The sequence below is a fragment of the Mangifera indica genome, chromosome 7, assembly GCF_011075055.1.
Source record: "Mangifera indica cultivar Alphonso chromosome 7, CATAS_Mindica_2.1, whole genome shotgun sequence".
In the NCBI taxonomy this organism is placed as follows: Eukaryota; Viridiplantae; Streptophyta; class Magnoliopsida; order Sapindales; family Anacardiaceae; genus Mangifera; species Mangifera indica.
Genome location: NC_058143.1, coordinates 19,624,839 through 19,643,534, shown reverse-complemented (window position 1 = coordinate 19,643,534; position 18,696 = coordinate 19,624,839). Strand labels below are relative to the sequence as shown.

At 34.6% G+C, this 18,696-nt stretch overlaps 3 protein-coding genes across 8 annotated transcripts; 1 reads left to right on the top strand and 2 right to left on the bottom strand.

The window, feature by feature from the left end:
• Window positions 1–2,874: 2,874 nt before the first annotated feature.
• Window positions 2,875–4,071, bottom strand: LOC123220264 (proline-rich antigen-like). The gene has a single exon (XM_044642363.1). It carries the CDS (start codon window positions 3,826–3,828, stop codon window positions 3,298–3,300), a length of 531 nt encoding a protein of 176 aa, XP_044498298.1. The 5' UTR covers window positions 3,829–4,071; the 3' UTR covers window positions 2,875–3,297.
• A 1,806-nt stretch (window positions 4,072–5,877) lies between these two features.
• LOC123221334 (COBRA-like protein 7) lies at window positions 5,878–8,817 on the top strand. Its single transcript, XM_044644173.1, has 2 exons — window positions 5,878–6,572; window positions 7,108–8,817. The coding sequence occupies exons 1-2, from the start codon at window positions 6,038–6,040 to the stop codon at window positions 8,526–8,528; spliced, it is 1,956 nt and encodes a 651-aa protein (XP_044500108.1). The 5' UTR covers window positions 5,878–6,037; the 3' UTR covers window positions 8,529–8,817.
• A 610-nt stretch (window positions 8,818–9,427) lies between these two features.
• On the bottom strand, window positions 9,428–13,559 carry LOC123221187 (two-component response regulator ARR2-like). 6 transcript variants are annotated; one of them, XM_044643939.1, is made up of 7 exons: window positions 13,325–13,552; window positions 13,074–13,245; window positions 12,472–12,624; window positions 12,001–12,375; window positions 11,525–11,601; window positions 10,215–11,384; window positions 9,428–10,121 (listed from the first exon to the last, which is right to left on the bottom strand). In XM_044643939.1, the coding sequence occupies exons 2-7, from the start codon at window positions 13,225–13,227 to the stop codon at window positions 9,867–9,869; spliced, it is 2,184 nt and encodes a 727-aa protein (XP_044499874.1). In that variant the 5' UTR covers window positions 13,228–13,245; window positions 13,325–13,552; the 3' UTR covers window positions 9,428–9,866. The 6 variants fall into 6 exon arrangements, with proteins under 6 accessions (XP_044499874.1, XP_044499878.1, XP_044499875.1 ...); XM_044643943.1 differs by having other exon boundaries at window positions 13,074–13,216; XM_044643940.1 differs by having other exon boundaries at window positions 13,329–13,552.
• Between the last annotated feature and the right edge of the window lie 5,137 nt (window positions 13,560–18,696).

Below are 18,696 nucleotides of genomic sequence, written 5' to 3'. Positions count from 1 at the left end.
CAATGATATATTATCATTAATATTTAAATTAATACTAGTAATATATAATAACATATAAAAGCAGTGAGCCCCACCTTCGAAAAAAAAAAAATTTCAATGAAATATCGTCTTCGTTTCTTACAAAACTTTTCACCATAAAGGGACTGTAATGGCCAATTTTCTTTTCTATATGATTATGATTAGTCCTTTTAATATAATAGTATATCTTTAATGAAAAGTAAGAAATTGTTCTTTAGAAAAAAAAAAAGAAGAGCAAAGTTGAGTTGGATTCACAATTTAACATATGGATACACTAGGAAAAACTTTGAATAGGGTTAGGTTTGACTAGAGCAAGCATAAATAAGATCTAGTTCAAGATTGATTTGAATGTAAAAGAGTTGGCTCGAGAGTTAAATTTAATATTAACTCGAAAATGATTTATTTTAAATTTGGTCCGTATCAACTCAAATTTAAACATTTAGATCAGTTTGAACTTGAATTATTCAATTTGCAGTGAAATTTGAGTTTGAACAGTTTAGATCAAATTAAAACCTGATTATTAGATATGATTACAAATCATGTGTTTGTGGGCTTGGATCTTCTAGGCCTAGCCCGTTTAAGTGAGGAAAAACCCATGGGTTAGTCCTTTAGAATGGCCCATAATAGGTTGCCCAACGTGATTCTCATGTTCGGCTTGTAATAAAATGGCCCACAAGAAGCAGAGCCCCTGGAGATCATTGGACCTGCTCTATTTACAAATCTTGATAGGCATGGGACCAGAAGGGCTCCACAAATCTTCATATCAAGATAAGCCCTCCCCAGTTAAGATTGAGAAAAGCCCAACAACCATAAACTCGTCTCTGAGGCTGTGTCCCCGGTCTCGGCCGAACCCAAATAATTTGAGAATCAACTTAAGATCAATAAGTTAAGTTTAAACTCAATTTTAAACAAATTTTATTTTGTATTTAATTCAAACTGATTGAAACTTAACTTATTTTACAAAAACAGTCCCAATCTTAGTCTAAATTTGATTCATTTGATCTATACACTAATAAATCATCAAAGTTACATTTCGGATTGAAAATATCGAACTAGTAAAGAAGGAACATACAAAATAAAGCAGAGTTGAGTCGAATGTACAGTGAAAGATCTGGACAAGTGCACCGATACTTGCCACATTTTGATACCTGTCTGTCAACCACATTCTCAGCCTCACATGTCCCATTTCTGTCTTTCACAAATTAATTTAGGAATAGGCAAAATTGTTGATATAATAATTTCGGTAATGGGACTTCCTACATAATGAATTTGCCCTAAGTTGTGAATTTAAAATTAGATCGAATTCCAATGTTTAAAATTATTTAAACCCAATTCATTCAATTATTGATTCAACCATAATATATTCAAATTCATACTCGATGGATTTCAGCCAAACCAAAAATAATTCAAATAGATCGCCAACCATAAAAATTTGGAAAGAAGACAATAACAGAGCATTGGGCTGGCCCCGCCACCCATAAAAAGGCGTGCCATCCAGCTCATGGTTTTGTCCCTTGAACTAAGTTCTCACACCATAATTGTGTCCATCCTCTTATTTTCATTATTCTTTTATTTTATTTATTTAATTATTTATTGTAGCATTTAAAATGTTGCATTAATTTTATTTCACTTTCATTTACGGGCATGCCACTGTCATAACCACCCGACTTCCTTTTCGGCTAAAGGACTTACACCCACCTGAAAAATTCTCACGTAATTTTCAACATTTAATTTTAAAATTCTAAAATATTTATTTATAAATAATTAAAATTAATAATTTTAAATATAAAACATAAATTTATATATAATATTAAAAATAAATTAAAATTTAATTTAGTTTCTCTCATAACTTTAAAAACTATAATTCTTTAACCTAAATTTTAAAAAATAATAATTATCTCTTAAGATTTAATTTTTAAATCTCTAACATCAAATTTAACGCTTAAGATTTAATTTTCAAATCTCTAACATCAAATTTAACGCCGTCATCAACGACAAATATCTCTTAATACCTCATCTCCTTCTAATAGTCCAACTTTTCTTGTTTAAAAGTTTGGATGACGTCAATTTAAAAAAAAAGTGAGATCTTTCATCTTCGTCAAAGAAACAATGTCTCGTTTTTCTTGACGAAATATCGTTTCCTACTAAATTTAAAATTATAAACTAAAAGAAAATAAGGTTAAAAAATGCCTATTAAAAAAAGAGAAATGAGATGTCATCAAAGATTCACTAAAGATGACATCAAATTTTGAAAACCAAATCTTAAAAGAGAAAATATTATTTTTTAAAATTTGATATATAAAAAAATAATTAATTTTTAAGGTTCGAAGAAAAAAATTTATTAACTTTAATAATTTACAATTGAATAAATAAAATTTTTAAGATTAAAAAATAAAAACTTAAAATAAAAAAATAGTTTCCATGGAAAATAATCCTTTTGGCCTTTCTTTTTTCCAATATTATTATTTATCAATATTAAATTAGTTATAATATTTTATATATTAAAAATAATGGAATGATTTTGAAAATTTTAATAGTATTTAGATTGCAGAGAGAATAATTCTGGTGGTCATCTAATCATTATAAAACTGAGTTACAGCAACTGATAAAGCTGTGTCAGTCCACAATCACAGACTTCCAGATTCTTCTGGCGTAGGGGAGGTCTCTCGTTGGCTGAAGTAATCTAGTTAAAAAGAAACTTGAAGTACCGGATCTTTTACGATCGTCATCCTAATTCTACGCACACCACCTCATCGTCAAGTTCCCATAATTAGATCACTTACACGTGTACACTACCTTTATATTATAAAAAATAAAGGCAAATAATATTAAAATATTATATTAACTAATAATGGATATGAAACATTATTAATGAATATTAATAATGCATATCTTATAAAACAAATAAAATTCGTCACAGGGAGAGTGCGAGTATGGACTTGGCAGTCACATGGGAGCACAAGAAGATGTGGGAAAACTGAACGTACAACTTAATTATCACAGATCACTCTACAGTTAAAATAGATCAAGAAAGAGAATAAGAGATTACTTTATCATTTTACATGGCGTCTGCAGTTGTACCCTTATTCCTTTTTTGCCCTTTTGCATTGTCGAAAAGTTTACTTCATCTTCATCGCCATGAATTGTCTTGGTTGAATTTTTTTTTTTTTAAACGAAATGAAGAAACTGATCTCTTATACGCTTACTTTGAGAATCCCCAGATCTGTAAAATCTGCCACATTATTGCCTTTGAACATGTGGGTTTGGCATTTTTTTCAACTAAAACAGAAACAGTAAAACGAGGGAGAGAAAAGCAGTGTAACTGAACGATGAACACGTGTATGAGTGGCGAAGAGACAAGGCTGAGTTTAGAGGAGGAGGAGGGCTGTAATAGTAAAATGGGAAGTACGGAACAATTGGGTTTGGTGGTGGCGGTGTAGGGTAATTCCAGTTGTTGGGCGGAGGGTAATATGAACCACCACCACCGTAGGGCGGTGGTGGTGAGAAGTATGTGTAGGTAGGAGTATAAGGAGGTGGTGGAGAGTAGTAGTGGCTACCGCCGCCGCCACCTGAGCTTGGAGATGGTGGGGATGGAGGTGGTGGACAGATTGAACTGGAAGACGGTGGTGGTAGTGATGGCGGCGGTGGAGAAGGAGTTTGCTGACACGAGTTATCGCACGATGAACACATTGTGCATTCGATCTGGTACTTCGATGAAGAAGCAGAAGCAGCTGGATATGGTGGTTGTTGTAGTAGTATGAAGAGAAGAGAGATCAGAGAGAGTGTGAGTCTCTGAAAAGATCTTCCCATTTTTGGAAAAGACCCTTCTTTGAAGAGTGAAGTGAGAGTTGAGATCGAAGGGCTGTTAGTTGCAGAACAAGAACAAGATCAAAATTTGATAGAGATTTACATATTTAGAGAGCAAGAAATTCAAGACTCTCACACAAAAGTGAGAAATATGAACGTATGTGTCTGGTTGAAAAAGAGAGGAAGAGAAACGGCCAACAGCAACAGTGGTATTGATAAAGAGAGTTTGTACACAACTACTGGCGACTGGCTATAGCTTCTTATAACTACGTATGATAATGATATACAAACCGGCTCCCATTCGGCTTGATCTTCGGTTCAAACTAGTCCAAATTAGAGATGGGCTAACTCAAATAAACTTGAGTTGCTAAAAAATTGTTGGCAAATTTATCCTTTTTCGTGACTTTTCATTTTTCATTGATAATGACTTTTTCTCCTACATCTTTCTGGTGGTTTGTCTAATAACCTGTTGTCAGCTCGGGCCAGTTCGTTTGGGCTTAACCTGGTCAAATCCAATTAAAGTTGAATAAATTTTTGCAGTCATTATTGTGGGGCTTGACTTGGACTCTAAGTGTGAATGATGAAGCTGGGCGGCTCTAGCTAGGGAGGAAGAAGCATTGATATACTGACGTAAAGAAGACGCAAGCTACACGTGGTGCTTATTGGGCATTGCCTTCAAAATTTAATTTATGAGTGCATAATTTTGCCAACAGTTAAGGGCTTTAACTGAAGAATTGATTGACTGGCAGGCTTTAAGTTGTGGAATAAATGAGAAGTGTTTGTGGTCGGATAATAAAGTTGGTGTAATTTAAGAATAATTTTAATTCCACTGGTAATGCCAAAATGGGGAATACTAAATATTATAGTAAAGCAAAAGATGTGTATATTCCAAGGCAAAATCAAATGAGATGGCCATCCAAAGTACCTTTCCAGGCTGGTTCGATGGTGCTTATCTTTTTGCACAAAGACACAACATTGCCGCGGGTTCCACCACGCTTTCTTCCACTTCTGTTATACAGTACTTTTCCGGTAATAGGATTTCTCTCTGTGAATTAGACAAGTCCGTGGATGGTACTTGGTCGATTTCAGTGTGGCGTGCTATGCCAATACATCATGTTGATCCATAGAATAATACGACCCCGTGGACATAACAAACCATGCCTCTAGGGCTGGATTCGAGCTGAGTCAGTTCGGGCTCGAGCTCGGCTCGGCTCGGTTCAAGCCCGAAACGAGCCGGGCTCAGCTCGGCTCGATCGAGCTCGAGCCGAGCCGAGCTGGGTACAAAACGGCGTCGTTTTGAACAAAACGGTGTCGTTTTGATATAAAAAACGAGTCGAGCCGAGCCATTACCGAGCCGAACTCGAGCCGAGCCGAATTCAGCTCGAGTCGAGCTCGAGCCGAACTCAAGCCGGCCCTCAAAAAGCTGAGCCGAGCTCGGCTCGGCTCGAATCCAGCCCTACATGCCTCCATGGACGTTTACTTGTAGTGGGCATGGCAGACGACGCCTCCTTTCCACGGCATAATCCTAATTGAGGAGGTTTTCCGAAATGCAAATGGGTTGAAAAACAAAATTGTAATTCTGGTTAGGTCGTTCAAGTCTCAAATTCAATTTATATTCAAAACCCACATAATTTATCACTACTATTATTATAGAAAAAATTGATATATCTTCACTTTCAATGTCAATACACCAACAAAATGTTCCCTCAAATAATGTTTGATGGGCTTTCTGAGTTAGCAATCAGTCAGCTTGGCTTCAAACAAGATCACACCCAAGTTAGACTTTATATGTCAAACTGATCTTAAATCAGTTTTCAGTTTGATTCAATTTGAATTCATCATTATCAAAGGTTTTGGGCCTAAACTTTAATCCAATAAAAATCCTTTAAGTTTGGGCTTACTGTAAATGCCCATTAAATACAAAAAAAGTTGGCGCAACGGGCACAATAAAAAGACGTGCGCACAACACGTCACGTTGATCATGATTGCAAAGACTACAAATTTGGAAACGACTCGACTCGACTCGACTCAACTCGTCTCGGTCTAGTAAACAGAGTCTTAACATGGTTTTAAACGACAGCTTAGAATAAGCTGTCTTATTGTTACGTCTGTCACTTACGCGCTTCCTTGCAACACTGTACAAAAGCACTCTCAAACTCTCAGAGATCAAAAAGCCAGATTGCAAAAACTGAAGCAGACAGAAACGGAAGCCATGGCTTTGAAATGGATTCTCCATTTAGTTATGTTTGCGATGATACCCTTGGCGATCTGTCAAAATCAAACCACTCCAACGGCGCCGGCACCGGCACCGGCGTCGGATTCGTGCAATGGAGTGTTCTTGACTTATACTTATACCGGCGGATCGAAGCTTCCGCCGGACAATCCGAGTCACCAAGCGTACCGGTTCGAGTCGACGTTAACGGTGTTGAACAATGGACTTGATGAGGTCAAGTCCTGGAAAGTGTTCGTGGGGTTTCAGCACGAGGAGTTGTTGGTTTCAGCGTCGAATGCGGTATTGTTTGATGGGACTAGCTATCCTGCCAGTGTGGGAAACGGTACCGTGTTTGCTGGATTCCCGATGACGGACTTGAAGACGGCGGTGGAGACGGCGGGTGATCTGACGCAGATGCAGGTGCAGGTTAACTTGCTGGGGACGCAGTTTGGTGTTAAATCGCCTGCTGTGCCTATGCCCAGTAATGTTAGTCTCGCTAATGATGGGTTTTCGTGCCCTCAAGCTACTATGCAAGGTAAAAATCTTCTTTTTTTATGCCTTCTCTGTTGTTTTTGGAAAATTTTTAATGCTTTTATTTAGTTTTTTCTAAAAACTTTTTTAATGTTTTTTCGGTTAATTCTGTATGTTTTTATGATGATGATGATAATGTTGATGTTGATGGTGTGGTGAGAGAGACTGATAATTGATAATTTAAAAGTATAATGATGTAACTAGATCAATCTATTTGTTGTGAGAAACATTGAGAGCCTGATAAAAAAATGGTTTACATTGGTTCTGTTTTCCCTGTATTTGCTGTCTCACATAGTGTATCAAATACTCATTGAACTTTTTCTGGATTTCTGGGTTTGTTATGGAGGAAATTTTTGTCTTCGATTTTACCTGTGTCCTAATTTTAAGGGATAGATTGATGACCTTGTTAATTATTAAGATGGTTGTTTATAGAGATAAAGAAAGATGCTTTTTGTTTCCATGGATGAGTATGGCTTTTTTGTGTGTATAATTATATGGTCTTCGTGTGTGCTTGATGGGCTTAGTTGTGCATTTTTAAGGTACAAGTCAGATGCAAGTTTGTTGCACCAGAAATGCGAATGCTACATCAAACATCACTGTTGTGGGTGGTAACTTCCTACCTCACCAAAATGGGGATCTTACAATCATGTATGATGTGATCAGGACATATGACTCAAATTACTGGGCACAGGTTACAATTGCAAACCACAATCCCCTTGGTCGTCTTGATAATTGGAAATTGAGTTGGGACTGGATGCATGATGAATTCATCTACACTATGAAAGGGGCTTACCCATATGTTGCTGATTCAAGCGAATGTATTTATGGTCCCCAAGGTACATACTACCAGCAACTAGACTTTGCCAATGTATTAAATTGTGAAAGAAGGCCAACCATAATTGACCTGCCTCCAACAAAGGCTAATGACACAACCCTTGGGCTGGTCCCTTCCTGTTGCAGAAATGGTACTCTCTTGCCGCCGATTATGGACCCAAGCAAGTCAATATCAGTTTTCCAAATGCAGGTGTACAAAATGCCACCAGATCTTAATCGCTCTGACCTTGTCCCACCCCAGAACTGGAAGATCAATGGCACTCTCAACCCTACTTACCAATGTGGCACTCCAGTGAGGGTGAGCCCTAGCAAATCCCTTGATGCAAGTGGTGTTTCTAATAGAACTGCCTTTGCTAGCTGGCAAATTGTGTGCAATATTACAAAGCCAAAGGGAGCAAGCCCTAAATGCTGTGTATCATTTTCTGCATACTACAATGATTCTGTTGTCCCATGTAAAACTTGTGCTTGTGGGTGTCCGAGCAATGTAGGGCAAACTTGTAGTACCAGTGCTTCAGCTATTCTTCTTCCACCTGAGGCACTTTTAGTTCCCTTTGAGAATCGAACTTCTATGGCGTTAGCTTGGGCTGATATTAAGCACTTTACAGTGCCAAAGCCCATGCCCTGTGGAGATAATTGTGGGGTCAGTATTAATTGGCATCTATATACAGACTACACTGGTGGATGGACAGCAAGAGTGACGCTGTTCAATTGGGATGATACTGCTTTTTCTGATTGGTTTGCTGCAGTGCAACTGGACAAAGCAGCCCCTGGTTTTGAAGCAGCATACTCATTCAATGGAACTGTTTTAGGTACTGGAAACAACACCATATTCTTGCAAGGTCTTCCGGGATTGAACTATCTTGTGGGAGAAACTGATGGAGCAAATCCAGCGAAGGATCCTAGGGTGCCTGGGAAGCAACAGTCAGTGATCTCATTTAAAAAGAAAAATACCCCTGGAATCAATGTGCCTGCTGGAGATGGGTTTCCGACAAAAGTTTTCTTTAATGGGGAGGAATGTTCGCTTCCTTCAATTCTTCCGTTAAGTGACTGTAACAGGAAGGGCCCAGTTCTAATACTTTCAGTCCTCCTAGCAGCAGTAGTGTTCTTGTTGATGCAACAGCAGTAGCCGGTGTGGTGACACTGTCTTGTGATTTAGCTGCGGCTGATTTCTTTATTCTTTCGCTACTTGGATTAACACATGCTCAGCCAGGAGATTTTGTGTTTTAAGATGACATGTATGCTGTGATTTCATATCTGTGATGTATCCTTCGGCATACATGATGACTGATAGGCATTTGCACAATGAATGTGCAGGTGAATACAACTACACTGATACAACATTGTGTGAAACAATTGTAGAATTTCGTGTGATGTGTAAACTATCATTTAATAGGATTGCATAGTTTGATTCTTTATGCTATGTTTCTTCATATTTTTGCCTTTCTGGATATTGAATTGGTTCTATCCGCGGCCTCTATAAATCAGCACTCTTCGCAACATTTTGTGCAAATTTGTGTGCTATATTCAACCGAAGCTGGTTTTCTGAGGAAATTTTAGAGGTAAATTGCAGCCTCGAGTACACTCAAAGCATGCATTGTTGCCTGTTAGAAAGCGAATCAAGCGAAAAAGAAACTAAATTTCAAAAGCATGCACATTCAACAAACCAGATTTGCATGATTTATCTAATAATGGTTACGTCTATGGATACCGTAAGTTTCCTATTAATTTCAAGGTTAAAAGATATTAAGAGTTATAACTACATATTTAATAAAAATTTAAGATAATGTGATTATAAATAAACCTCTTATTAAATTTAGGTCCAAAGAGCTTCGCCTTGAAACCCTTTTGAACTCACAACCGCGTAGTGAACCCTACAAGGGGTTACGCTCTGCAACCTCTAAAAAATGTCCTTGAAAAAATGATAAAACTCTTCACTCCAACATTAAATGACAATCTCTAAGCTATGATGGGCATAAAAATATTTTTTTATATCCACGATATCATAGATTAAATAAGAGACAGAAGTAAGCCGAAGTTAATATATAGCATAGTTGAGAGAATCTCTTCAACTTTTCAAGTACAAGAAAACAACCCAGAATAATTTAAAAAGAAAAGAATACCCAGACTTTGAGCAATCAAATGGAATATGTACAGCAATGACAGTTAGCTTAAATGAGAAAAAAGAAGCAGAACAAGGAAATAAAGAGAGAAAATGGGATATCGAAAATGGAAAAGCAGCCAAACTTCTTCAATCGTTACTAAAGTTAGAAAGGCTCCTACAGAGATGTCTACAGACAATGTTGCCATGGCTAGAGGGATGCCCTCAAATCCAAAGGACATAAATCCCCTAAAATTAATTGCTTCTTGCTAGAGTTCGTTACCAAAAACAGTCAAAATTTTGCATGATCGCCTTTGCATATCATGCACAGGTGTTTTCAAAGCTTCCCCATACATTGGTCTGATCTTATGTCCAAATGAAACCGGCACAACACAGAGTTGCAAAGGAAGACGGTGCCACATGAAGCCATACAATGCTTTTTCTTTCTCTATCTACTGATTGTTGACAGGATCTTACAGTAAGTTGTGTGATGGCAAGTATGTACATCAGATACTGCAACCATGAAGAGAACTGGTGAATGAACCTAGTGCTACACAGGAATATTATCCAGAGAATAACCATCAAACTCAAACTCATTTTCAGCTGGGCCAATGCATCCTGCTGTTAGAAATCAGAAGAAAAATAGTATGAATGAATAAAGTCTCAAGTTAATTCATATGCAAATTTTTATAAAGAATGTAGACTAAAGTAAACCTGTTTTAGAAGTGCACTCATGAGATCCTCCTGACCATAGTGTTGAGAGAAGAGACCAGGCGGACAGCTTGTATCAGGAACTCTTTCAGTCTTAACTCGCATTGAATTGTCAACAAGAAGGTTATTGAGATTTTGACCAATATTTTGTGAATTCCCATGCTCAGTAGCCTCCCCAACTGAGAACATTGATGATGCAATACTGTTCTGTCCACTCCTTTGGCTAGAAGAATATCTTTGAGCAATTAAGACTGAAGGTGTGGCATCAACACTGCTTGGCAGGGAATTTGGTCGTTGTAAGGCATCAAAGGTCAATCCTACATTCTGCAACTCCCAACCATGGGGTTTGTGCTGTTGCAGATCATTAAAGATATCATAACTAGAAATAAATCCAACTGATACTTTTATATCGGAGTTAACATCTTCCTGAAATGGCCCTTTAGGTGTGAGTGTTGATATTCCTGGTGTGGGTACCAGAGGGAAACTATTACCTGGCAATTCTGGTGTGTGGTTCGGAGGGAAATTTAACATTGAAGAGGCTTGTGACACAGTATTATAGGCTATTCCTCTGCCATTTTCACCACTCCCATTTCTTGTCAAGACCCCACTACCAACCCCATTTGATAATACAGGTTGCGCCACAGAAGTTGGAAGCCTGGGAACTTGACCTCCAGCAGTTTCATTTCGTATCTGCCCTCTTGATTGTGGTTGAGCCATCTGCATCATTAACGAGCTGCTCTGGCCACTCTGGCCTCCATGTGCACTGACTTGCATGTTCATGCCCCCAAGGGATTGTGCAGAATGGTGCAAATTGACAAGTTGCTTCGCCTCCATTGTTGTTGGGATTCCATGTAGTAAGTTCATTTGTTTACCACTGCTCATTTGTTGCGGTTGCCCATCCCCAAATCTTAACTTTGGATTATCAAAGCTAAAAATGTTCCTTTGATCAACAAGGGGCATTGGTAAGCCAGACTTTGCGGATGACCGGCCAAGTCCCGCTGCCTGAAATGTTGCAAGACTTTGTGCAGGGAGTTGACCTGTGGCTGCAAGGGTTTGAAGGTCAATCCCACTAATTGAAGATAAGGGTCCATAAGGTGGCTCTTGGGGATTGATAAATGAGTTACTCTGGTGCTGTGAAACCCCACTAAGTCTTCTAAGATACAAGCGATATTTCTGCACCACAATGAACAAAGTTGAACAGTCAGTTTACTGAGATAAGAAAGAAACGCCAAAACAGAAAAATCGTTACATAACATAGGATAGGCTGACATGAAAAACAAAAAAAAATCTTGAAAATTTGTATCCTACAATACCTGAAGGTGGCTAGCAACATTTTCTCTAGTAAGCCCAGGGACATTCATCAACTCCAAAATTTTCTTGGGAACGGCCTCTGTACGATACAAATTTTGCAACAGGTTAAGGACATGAACAAGTAAAAAAGGGAGATGCTGTACATTTTTCTGTAAATTCATCCAGAAATAATATTTAATAAAAATGAAAACAAGGGTAGCATCTTTAAGGTTAATCCATCATGCAGCAGGTGACAATTTCAGCTAGAACTCAGAAGTGTTCAGCAACAAACAAAATGAAATATAGAAATTGCATTAAAACTTAACACAGATCTGCTTTCTCATTCCACCCGGAAAAGTTTTCTGCAATATTTATGAGAGAGAGACACATCTCAACTAGTTTTCTCATTTCTTTTATTGACACAAGATGTTGGTAATATGTAACAATAGGCAGCTAAAAAGCATCAGCAGATAAGAAGATAAGTTCAAAAGATTCATACTGTCAATGCCTAGCTGATTAACAGCACCCACAAACTGTTGATGGAGCTCAACTGACCAAACTACTCGTGGCTTCTTTAACGTTGATGTATCATCCCTCTCCTCTGCTTCTTCTTCCTCATCTTTCCTCCGCTTTTTCCAACTTCCTTCATTTGCCGAAGAAGAGTAATCTGGCTCTTCAGGTGGCTTTGGTTGCCGATCTCCTTCTTCCACACTTCCTGACTGCTCCATATCCTTCAACTCATTCTTCCTCTTCCTAACTACATGCTGCCATATGTTCTTCAGAGCTTCAATTCGAACAGGTTTGATTAGATAATCACAAGCGCCGTGAGTCACACCTTTCATTACAACATTTTTGCTATCATCCGCAGACATCACTGTACGACCACACAAATTGCACTCAAAGTTAGTTCAAACTAGCTCAACTCATAGATCTGAAATCCATGTAAATATAACAAGATTGGAGTGCTCACTGATAACAGGCAAGTCCATCTCTAACCCAACCTGCTCAAGGAGTTTGAATCCATCCATATCAGGCATGTGAACATCACTGATAACAATATCATACCCATTTCTGTTCTTCCTAAGCAGGCTCAATGCGTACTCGGCTCGATTGCATTTTGTCACTGAAAACCCACATAAACTTAACAATCACTCATCAAATTACACAGCTATAAGCCAAATCCATCTAAAAAACAGTCACAAGAAAATGGAACTCCCTTTCTACATATATGCACAAACTAGAACACTCACTGATCTCCAAAACAAAGTAGAATTATACAGAACCATAAGAAAAGTGTACAAAACGTGGTATGCCAGACCAAGTCACAAGCCTTAGCATAAACCATGATTTGTCAGAGCATACTTATGGCTCAAAGTAATTCAAGATGTGATAAGGTTCTGGAACAACCCACAAACAAAAACATAACATAAACAAGAAAAACAGAAGAAATAATCACACACAAGTCACATACATGCCATAACACTCCCAAAATTAAAACAAAAATTTTAAAAAAGATATGATAAACCCAAAAAGAAACAACACTATAACTCAAAAAAAGAAGCTAAATATTACCTTCATAGAGGCAAGTCTTAAGCATCTTCTCCAAGATCGTGAGACAGGTAGGATCATCATCAACAACAAGAACCCTAAGACCTACGGGAAACTGATCGGAAACAACACTAGAACCGGCGGTAGACATGGATCCTCTGTCGTTACTGAGATTCATAGCTAAAAAATTTTGAGACTTTGGATACAGAAAACAAGAAACAAATAAGTGATATGCAAAAGCAAAAGCCAGAAACGAAAAATGGTAGAGAATTTACGTGCTTGAAGTTCAACTTGTCATGGGAAAAAAAAAAAGGTAGTGATTGTGATGTAGCCAGTTCCAAATTCAAAGAACCCAGTTCAGATACGCAAGGAATTTGAGAGAAAGAAGAGAGATTTTAGTACAATAATTGAAATTTATTAATAAAAGAGAAAAAAAAAATTATAATCTTTATATATTATTTCGAGAGATTGAAGTTGAAGTTGAAGGAGACATGGCTTGTCTCAGCTTGAAGCTTTAAATTCTTTGATTTGTTAGGCTAATAAAATTAAAAAATTAAAACAGTGGGACAGTCCTGTAAGAGTGGATCCAGCTCAGCTCATACATGACATGAAAGTAACTAACTAAACTCCATAAATCTAAATCTACTTCTTCTTCTACCTCATGACTCAACAACGTTAAACTCTGTTCCAGATTTTACTGCCTTGTTCCGGTTTTAACTGTTTACTGCCGCCACCGCTACCACCACCACCCGCCTCCACCCACCACAACGACAAAAACAAAAGTGTTTTCTGACAACATAAATAAGAACAAAAATAATAAATAAATGGTTTCCCATCTCCCCAAAAATCACTTCTAAAACATTCTGTTTTCAATTAATTTTTTTTCCCAGGTTTATCACTTCAATGCAAGTAGTCCTTAGGATTAGGAGGTCTAGTGTGAGGCCGGGGCAGGCCACGCCACCTAATTTCGAGCCTTAATGCTTGACTTAATAAATGATAATTGCATTTGCATGGATCAAAATCAAAATCAAATCCCACATGAAACAATTATATATTTTTTGAATTTGTTGAAGATTATGGATCATTTTCTCTGTCGGTTTCAATTACACAAGGATTAAAAAAATCCTTCAAGGATAAAGAATGTATTTTTTAGTAGAAAAATTATTTATCTCCGTTTGTTTATAAATACAAAATGGGAAAACACAAATTTTGTTAGGGAGTCCCGTGAACATATTTTAACATGTCATTAGAACAGAGTTTATGGTAAATTACTCTTTTGTGATATTTTATAATCTGTTGTACTAGTATATTTTTGTAGAGAAGACAATAATAGTTATCTTTATCTTTGTTTTTATTAAATATGATAGATCTTATTTTCTCCCCTTCCCATTATAGAGATAATATAAAATTCATTTTCCCTACCTATGGAAAATAATTTTCTTACCATCCTCTCTCTATCCCCACCCCTCTCTATTCTTTGTTTTTAAGTATTGTCGTAGTATTTATATTATGATAAATAATTAAAAGTATAATAGTTGCTTTTGTAAATTATATTTTAAAATGGGCAATGATATATTTATTTTCATTTCCCCTTTTTAGATTATTGTGTCAATATCCTTACTTATGATAGGAATTTTCTCCACCTACAAAATTGGGCGAGATAAGACACTATTTTTTTTGAGTCAAGTTGTCATTTATATATCTTTATAATAATAATATATTTTTCTCTCGTTCATGGATATAAACTGGAATATGTCAAACTATGTTAAATATAGTGTGTATTATGATTTATTTCATTTATTGGCAATTTTTAAAATGTGTTATACTTATGTGAATTCCTAACAAAGTTTAAAATATAAGAAAATACACAATTAAAATTAAAAAAAAAAGGTTAAAGTGGTAACATCAAATCAAAAATAAAAATTAGTACTCTTTTTATTTTTCATAGCAAACGTTGCCATGGCACCAACAACCACTTGCTTTGTGGGTTGGTTTGGGTTTCCACTTTCTCGTCCCACGATTGGCCATCATTCTCCTTGTTTCAAATGTTGACACTTTTTTTTTTTTTTATATATATATAAATAAATAATAAAATTATATACGTTAATTTTTATTTACAAATATTAATATATTAAATATTATTTTATCTTTAATTTTTTAACTATCAAATCATATGATAATACATTATAATTTATGTATAAAATTATATACATAACACTACTTATAAACAATAAAACCTTTAAAAAATATATTATTATGTCTTATTTACACTGAAAATTAAAAAAAAAGGAATTATTCAAGTGGGTATTTGATAAATAATAAAAAATTATATATAAACCATTAGATACCCATAATTACAACTAAGTGAAGTCTTATTATATATTTAAGTGATTTTTTATATTTATTAATATATATTATTTGTACATGTTAACAAGTAACATTAAAATTAAATCAATCAATCATATAATAATCTGTCAATTTATTATACTTGTTAATATATATTGTTTGAGTATAAATAAATCAAAAAATTAAAAAGTGGGAGAAGAGGCAACATTTTTTATGATGATAATATTTTGTTTATAAATGATTAGGTATTAATAGATACAAATAAATTGATTAACATAAAATAAACAAATAAATTATTTGATCACATATAACACATTTGTTTGTTCGTAAGTAATATTATATATATAATCAAGTCTTACTAACTTGTCCATATAAATTAACGTGATAGCATGCAATTATATAAGTTTGAAGTGGTAGGAGAAGTAAATAATTATGTAATTCAATCACAAGTTGTCACATAAGTTCATATAAACAAGTTATTTAAATTTATAATTGTAGTCTTTGTTTATATCCATTAATGAGTAACGTTATATACACTTATAATAAATTTCACCATCTCTGACAATAATTTGTAAACCCTAAGGGGAAAATATTAATTTTTCAAACTTAGGGTGAGGAGGGGGAAATTATGAATTTTCAAATTGAGGGAGGTAAAAGTAATAAAACTTTATTTTTTTTATTAAATAACGGTTTTACCTTTAACCTTAATTGAGATTTTAAACGAATAAGTGAGACTTTTGGTTTTTTAAACCTCACGGGTGTGAATTTAAGATTGCACCTAAATTTGGATGAGAAATTGACTTTTGGCCTATAAGAAATATCAATTTGTATAACAATAATAATACATCGTTATGTAATTTGATATTATTTTATTTTTAATTTAAAATTAATTTAAAATTAACCAATTACATGTGACACAATATCATTATTAAGTATGTCAACTGAGTCGAACAAATCCGATGCGTTATTGTTCGACTCAAAAAAATTAATTTTAAACCGAACAGAATTTGTATATAGGGTAAACCTAAAAGAAAAATTTGTTCATAAAATTATTAAATTTAAAAATTTTATTATAAGTAAAAGTGTATTTATTAAATTTTTAAACTTATAAAACATTATCAGGAGGTTTTTATAAATTTTTAAAATTATTAAGATAAACTTAAAATAAACCCAAAGACCAAAAATGTTTTGACGAATGAAACTTGACCGAAAAAATTGTAACGTCTAGATTCTGGACTTGAAATTTGTTGCGATACCTAATCATTATTACCCATCATTATAATTTAATATAATTTTATTGATTAATTAATACATAACATAATAATTATTATTTATTATTACTATCATTTAATATTACTTAATTATTTATTATTTTTTCGGATTCCTCGTGACATGGAGATCAAACAAGCGGAACGAAAAGAGGATCCCGTTAAGTCAAAAAGCACTTCTTTTCAGGCCGCGTTTGGGTTGATGCGAACACACTTCATCCGTTTTTTTACCTCCGTTATCAAGTTCTTCTTTTACTCTGACCAAAGCCTTCAATATTTTTTTTATATCCACGTCATCTACCCACTTCCCCCGTTCGACACGTATCCTCTCTATGCCTCTGTCAAAATGTAAGGTATGTTTGGATTATATTGTTTCGTTTTAATTATCTTTCATTGATTCCCCTTTTTCTTTTATTGGCTTTAGCGTCTTGTACCCTAAGCCCCCTCTTCTTTTTTATTGTTCTTTTTGTTTTCTAAGGTTAATAATTATAATTTGACCGTTTATCTGTTAAATTTTACAGTTTAACCCTTAAAATCAATGTAGTTAATGCATTCATCCTCGGATGAATTATTTTAGATATAAAAAGAAAGAAAGAAAACAGTTTACACACTTTTAATGGATGAGAAGTAGATGAAACGATGATAATGATGATAAACCTTTATTTTTACATAAAGAATGTCACATTTTTTTTTAATTAAATTGTTTTAAGACTCGAAACAAATTATTTTGTCAAATTATAATTCTAATGGCTAATTAGATAGATCAAAACTCAAATCAAATCCTTTGATGGGTCAATACAGATATAAAAACATGGATGATTTACCATAACAAGGAATACTAAACGTAAACTACAACCCTTCATCTTCTTCACGGTTCATAAACACACAAAGCCCAAGAAAAAGAACTGCAACTTTAGCTCCCCAACAGATTTAGATCTTTAAAGTATATGAATTTTTAATACTTGTTTACTGTTTTCGCTTCTGGGTTTAGCTTTTGATGAAGAGAAGTGGATGCTTTTAAGGTAAAAATGGAATATTATTTATTTATGCCACCAAAATATTACTTCACGCTCGAAATAAATTATCCATTTTTATTCATTTGCTTTTGTGTTATGTGCTTTAAATACCAATCAAGATTTGCCACGTGGTTTTCATGGGAGTTGGAGAAAAAAATCCAACCCACTTTTGCTGACTTTATATTTCCTCCTTTGTGTGCTCCTTGAATGGTAGAGTACCATTCAAAGCTACACTCAATTTGTTCTCATTTTCATGTATAAAAATTAAAAATCATACTTTGCTTTTGTTTGATCATTATTATTCCGCCGTAAGACCTTTCCTTTGCTAAACTATTTAATTAGATATATTAACCACATGTTTTTATATAATTAAATATTATTTTATAATAAATTTTAAATTATTTAATTATATAATAATATATTATTTAATATTTAATTGAATACTTAAAACTGGATAAATATAGTTTTATTATATATAAGTTGGTGGAAGGGTGGGACTTCTTAGTTCATAAAATCTCTCTAGTGTAATAAACATAATCTCCTCTGTGTGTCAGAGTATTTACGTATTTCATCTTGTGTTTGTAAAAAATAATATATATTTCATACTAAATCAAGACTATGTATTTATCTATTTTTCATACATCTTGTCCTATTTTCTTCTCGTGACTTTTAAGTTGGGTTCCGAAAATTCTTTTGCCACTCATATCAATATTTTGTTACATTTTACAAATACATAAATAACACAACAATAAATATAAACCCTTAATTTAACTTTGGATTATATCTTTTAAAAGGTCACATCTTTAATTTTTTATTGGTAAAATATCTCTGCATCAATGATTATAAAATGGTATTTTATTTATTTATTATTTTATAATTCAGTAATTTAAAATTATATTCTTGTTTAAATATTTATAAGTTTCAATCCAACGGACAAGTCCTTCAAAGTTCAAATAAACCATCACTATCTTAGCACATGTTAATCCCTAGTGGTGGTTTCACGGCAACCGATACATA

What these genes read in the sequence shown, in the direction of transcription:
- LOC123220264 (XM_044642363.1), bottom strand. Translation starts at nt 3,828, where the DNA reads ATGGGAAGATCTTTTCAGAGACTCACACTCTCTCTGATCTCTCTTCTC.
- LOC123221334 (XM_044644173.1), top strand. Translation starts at nt 6,038, where the DNA reads ATGGCTTTGAAATGGATTCTCCATTTAGTTATGTTTGCGATGATACCC. An exon ending in CCCTCAAGCTACTATGCAAG is followed by an intron (nt 6,573 to 7,107) that starts GTAAAAATCTTC and finishes TGCATTTTTAAG; the next exon opens with GTACAAGTCAGATGCAAGTT.
- LOC123221187 (XM_044643938.1), bottom strand. Translation starts at nt 13,227, where the DNA reads ATGAATCTCAGTAACGACAGAGGATCCATGTCTACCGCCGGTTCTAGT. An exon ending in GATGGACTTGCCTGTTATCA is followed by an intron (nt 12,376 to 12,471) that starts GTGAGCACTCCA and finishes GTGGTCGTACAG; the next exon opens with TGATGTCTGCGGATGATAGC. An exon ending in TGAGTGCACTTCTAAAACAG is followed by an intron (nt 10,122 to 10,214) that starts GTTTACTTTAGT and finishes GATTTCTAACAG; the next exon opens with CAGGATGCATTGGCCCAGCT.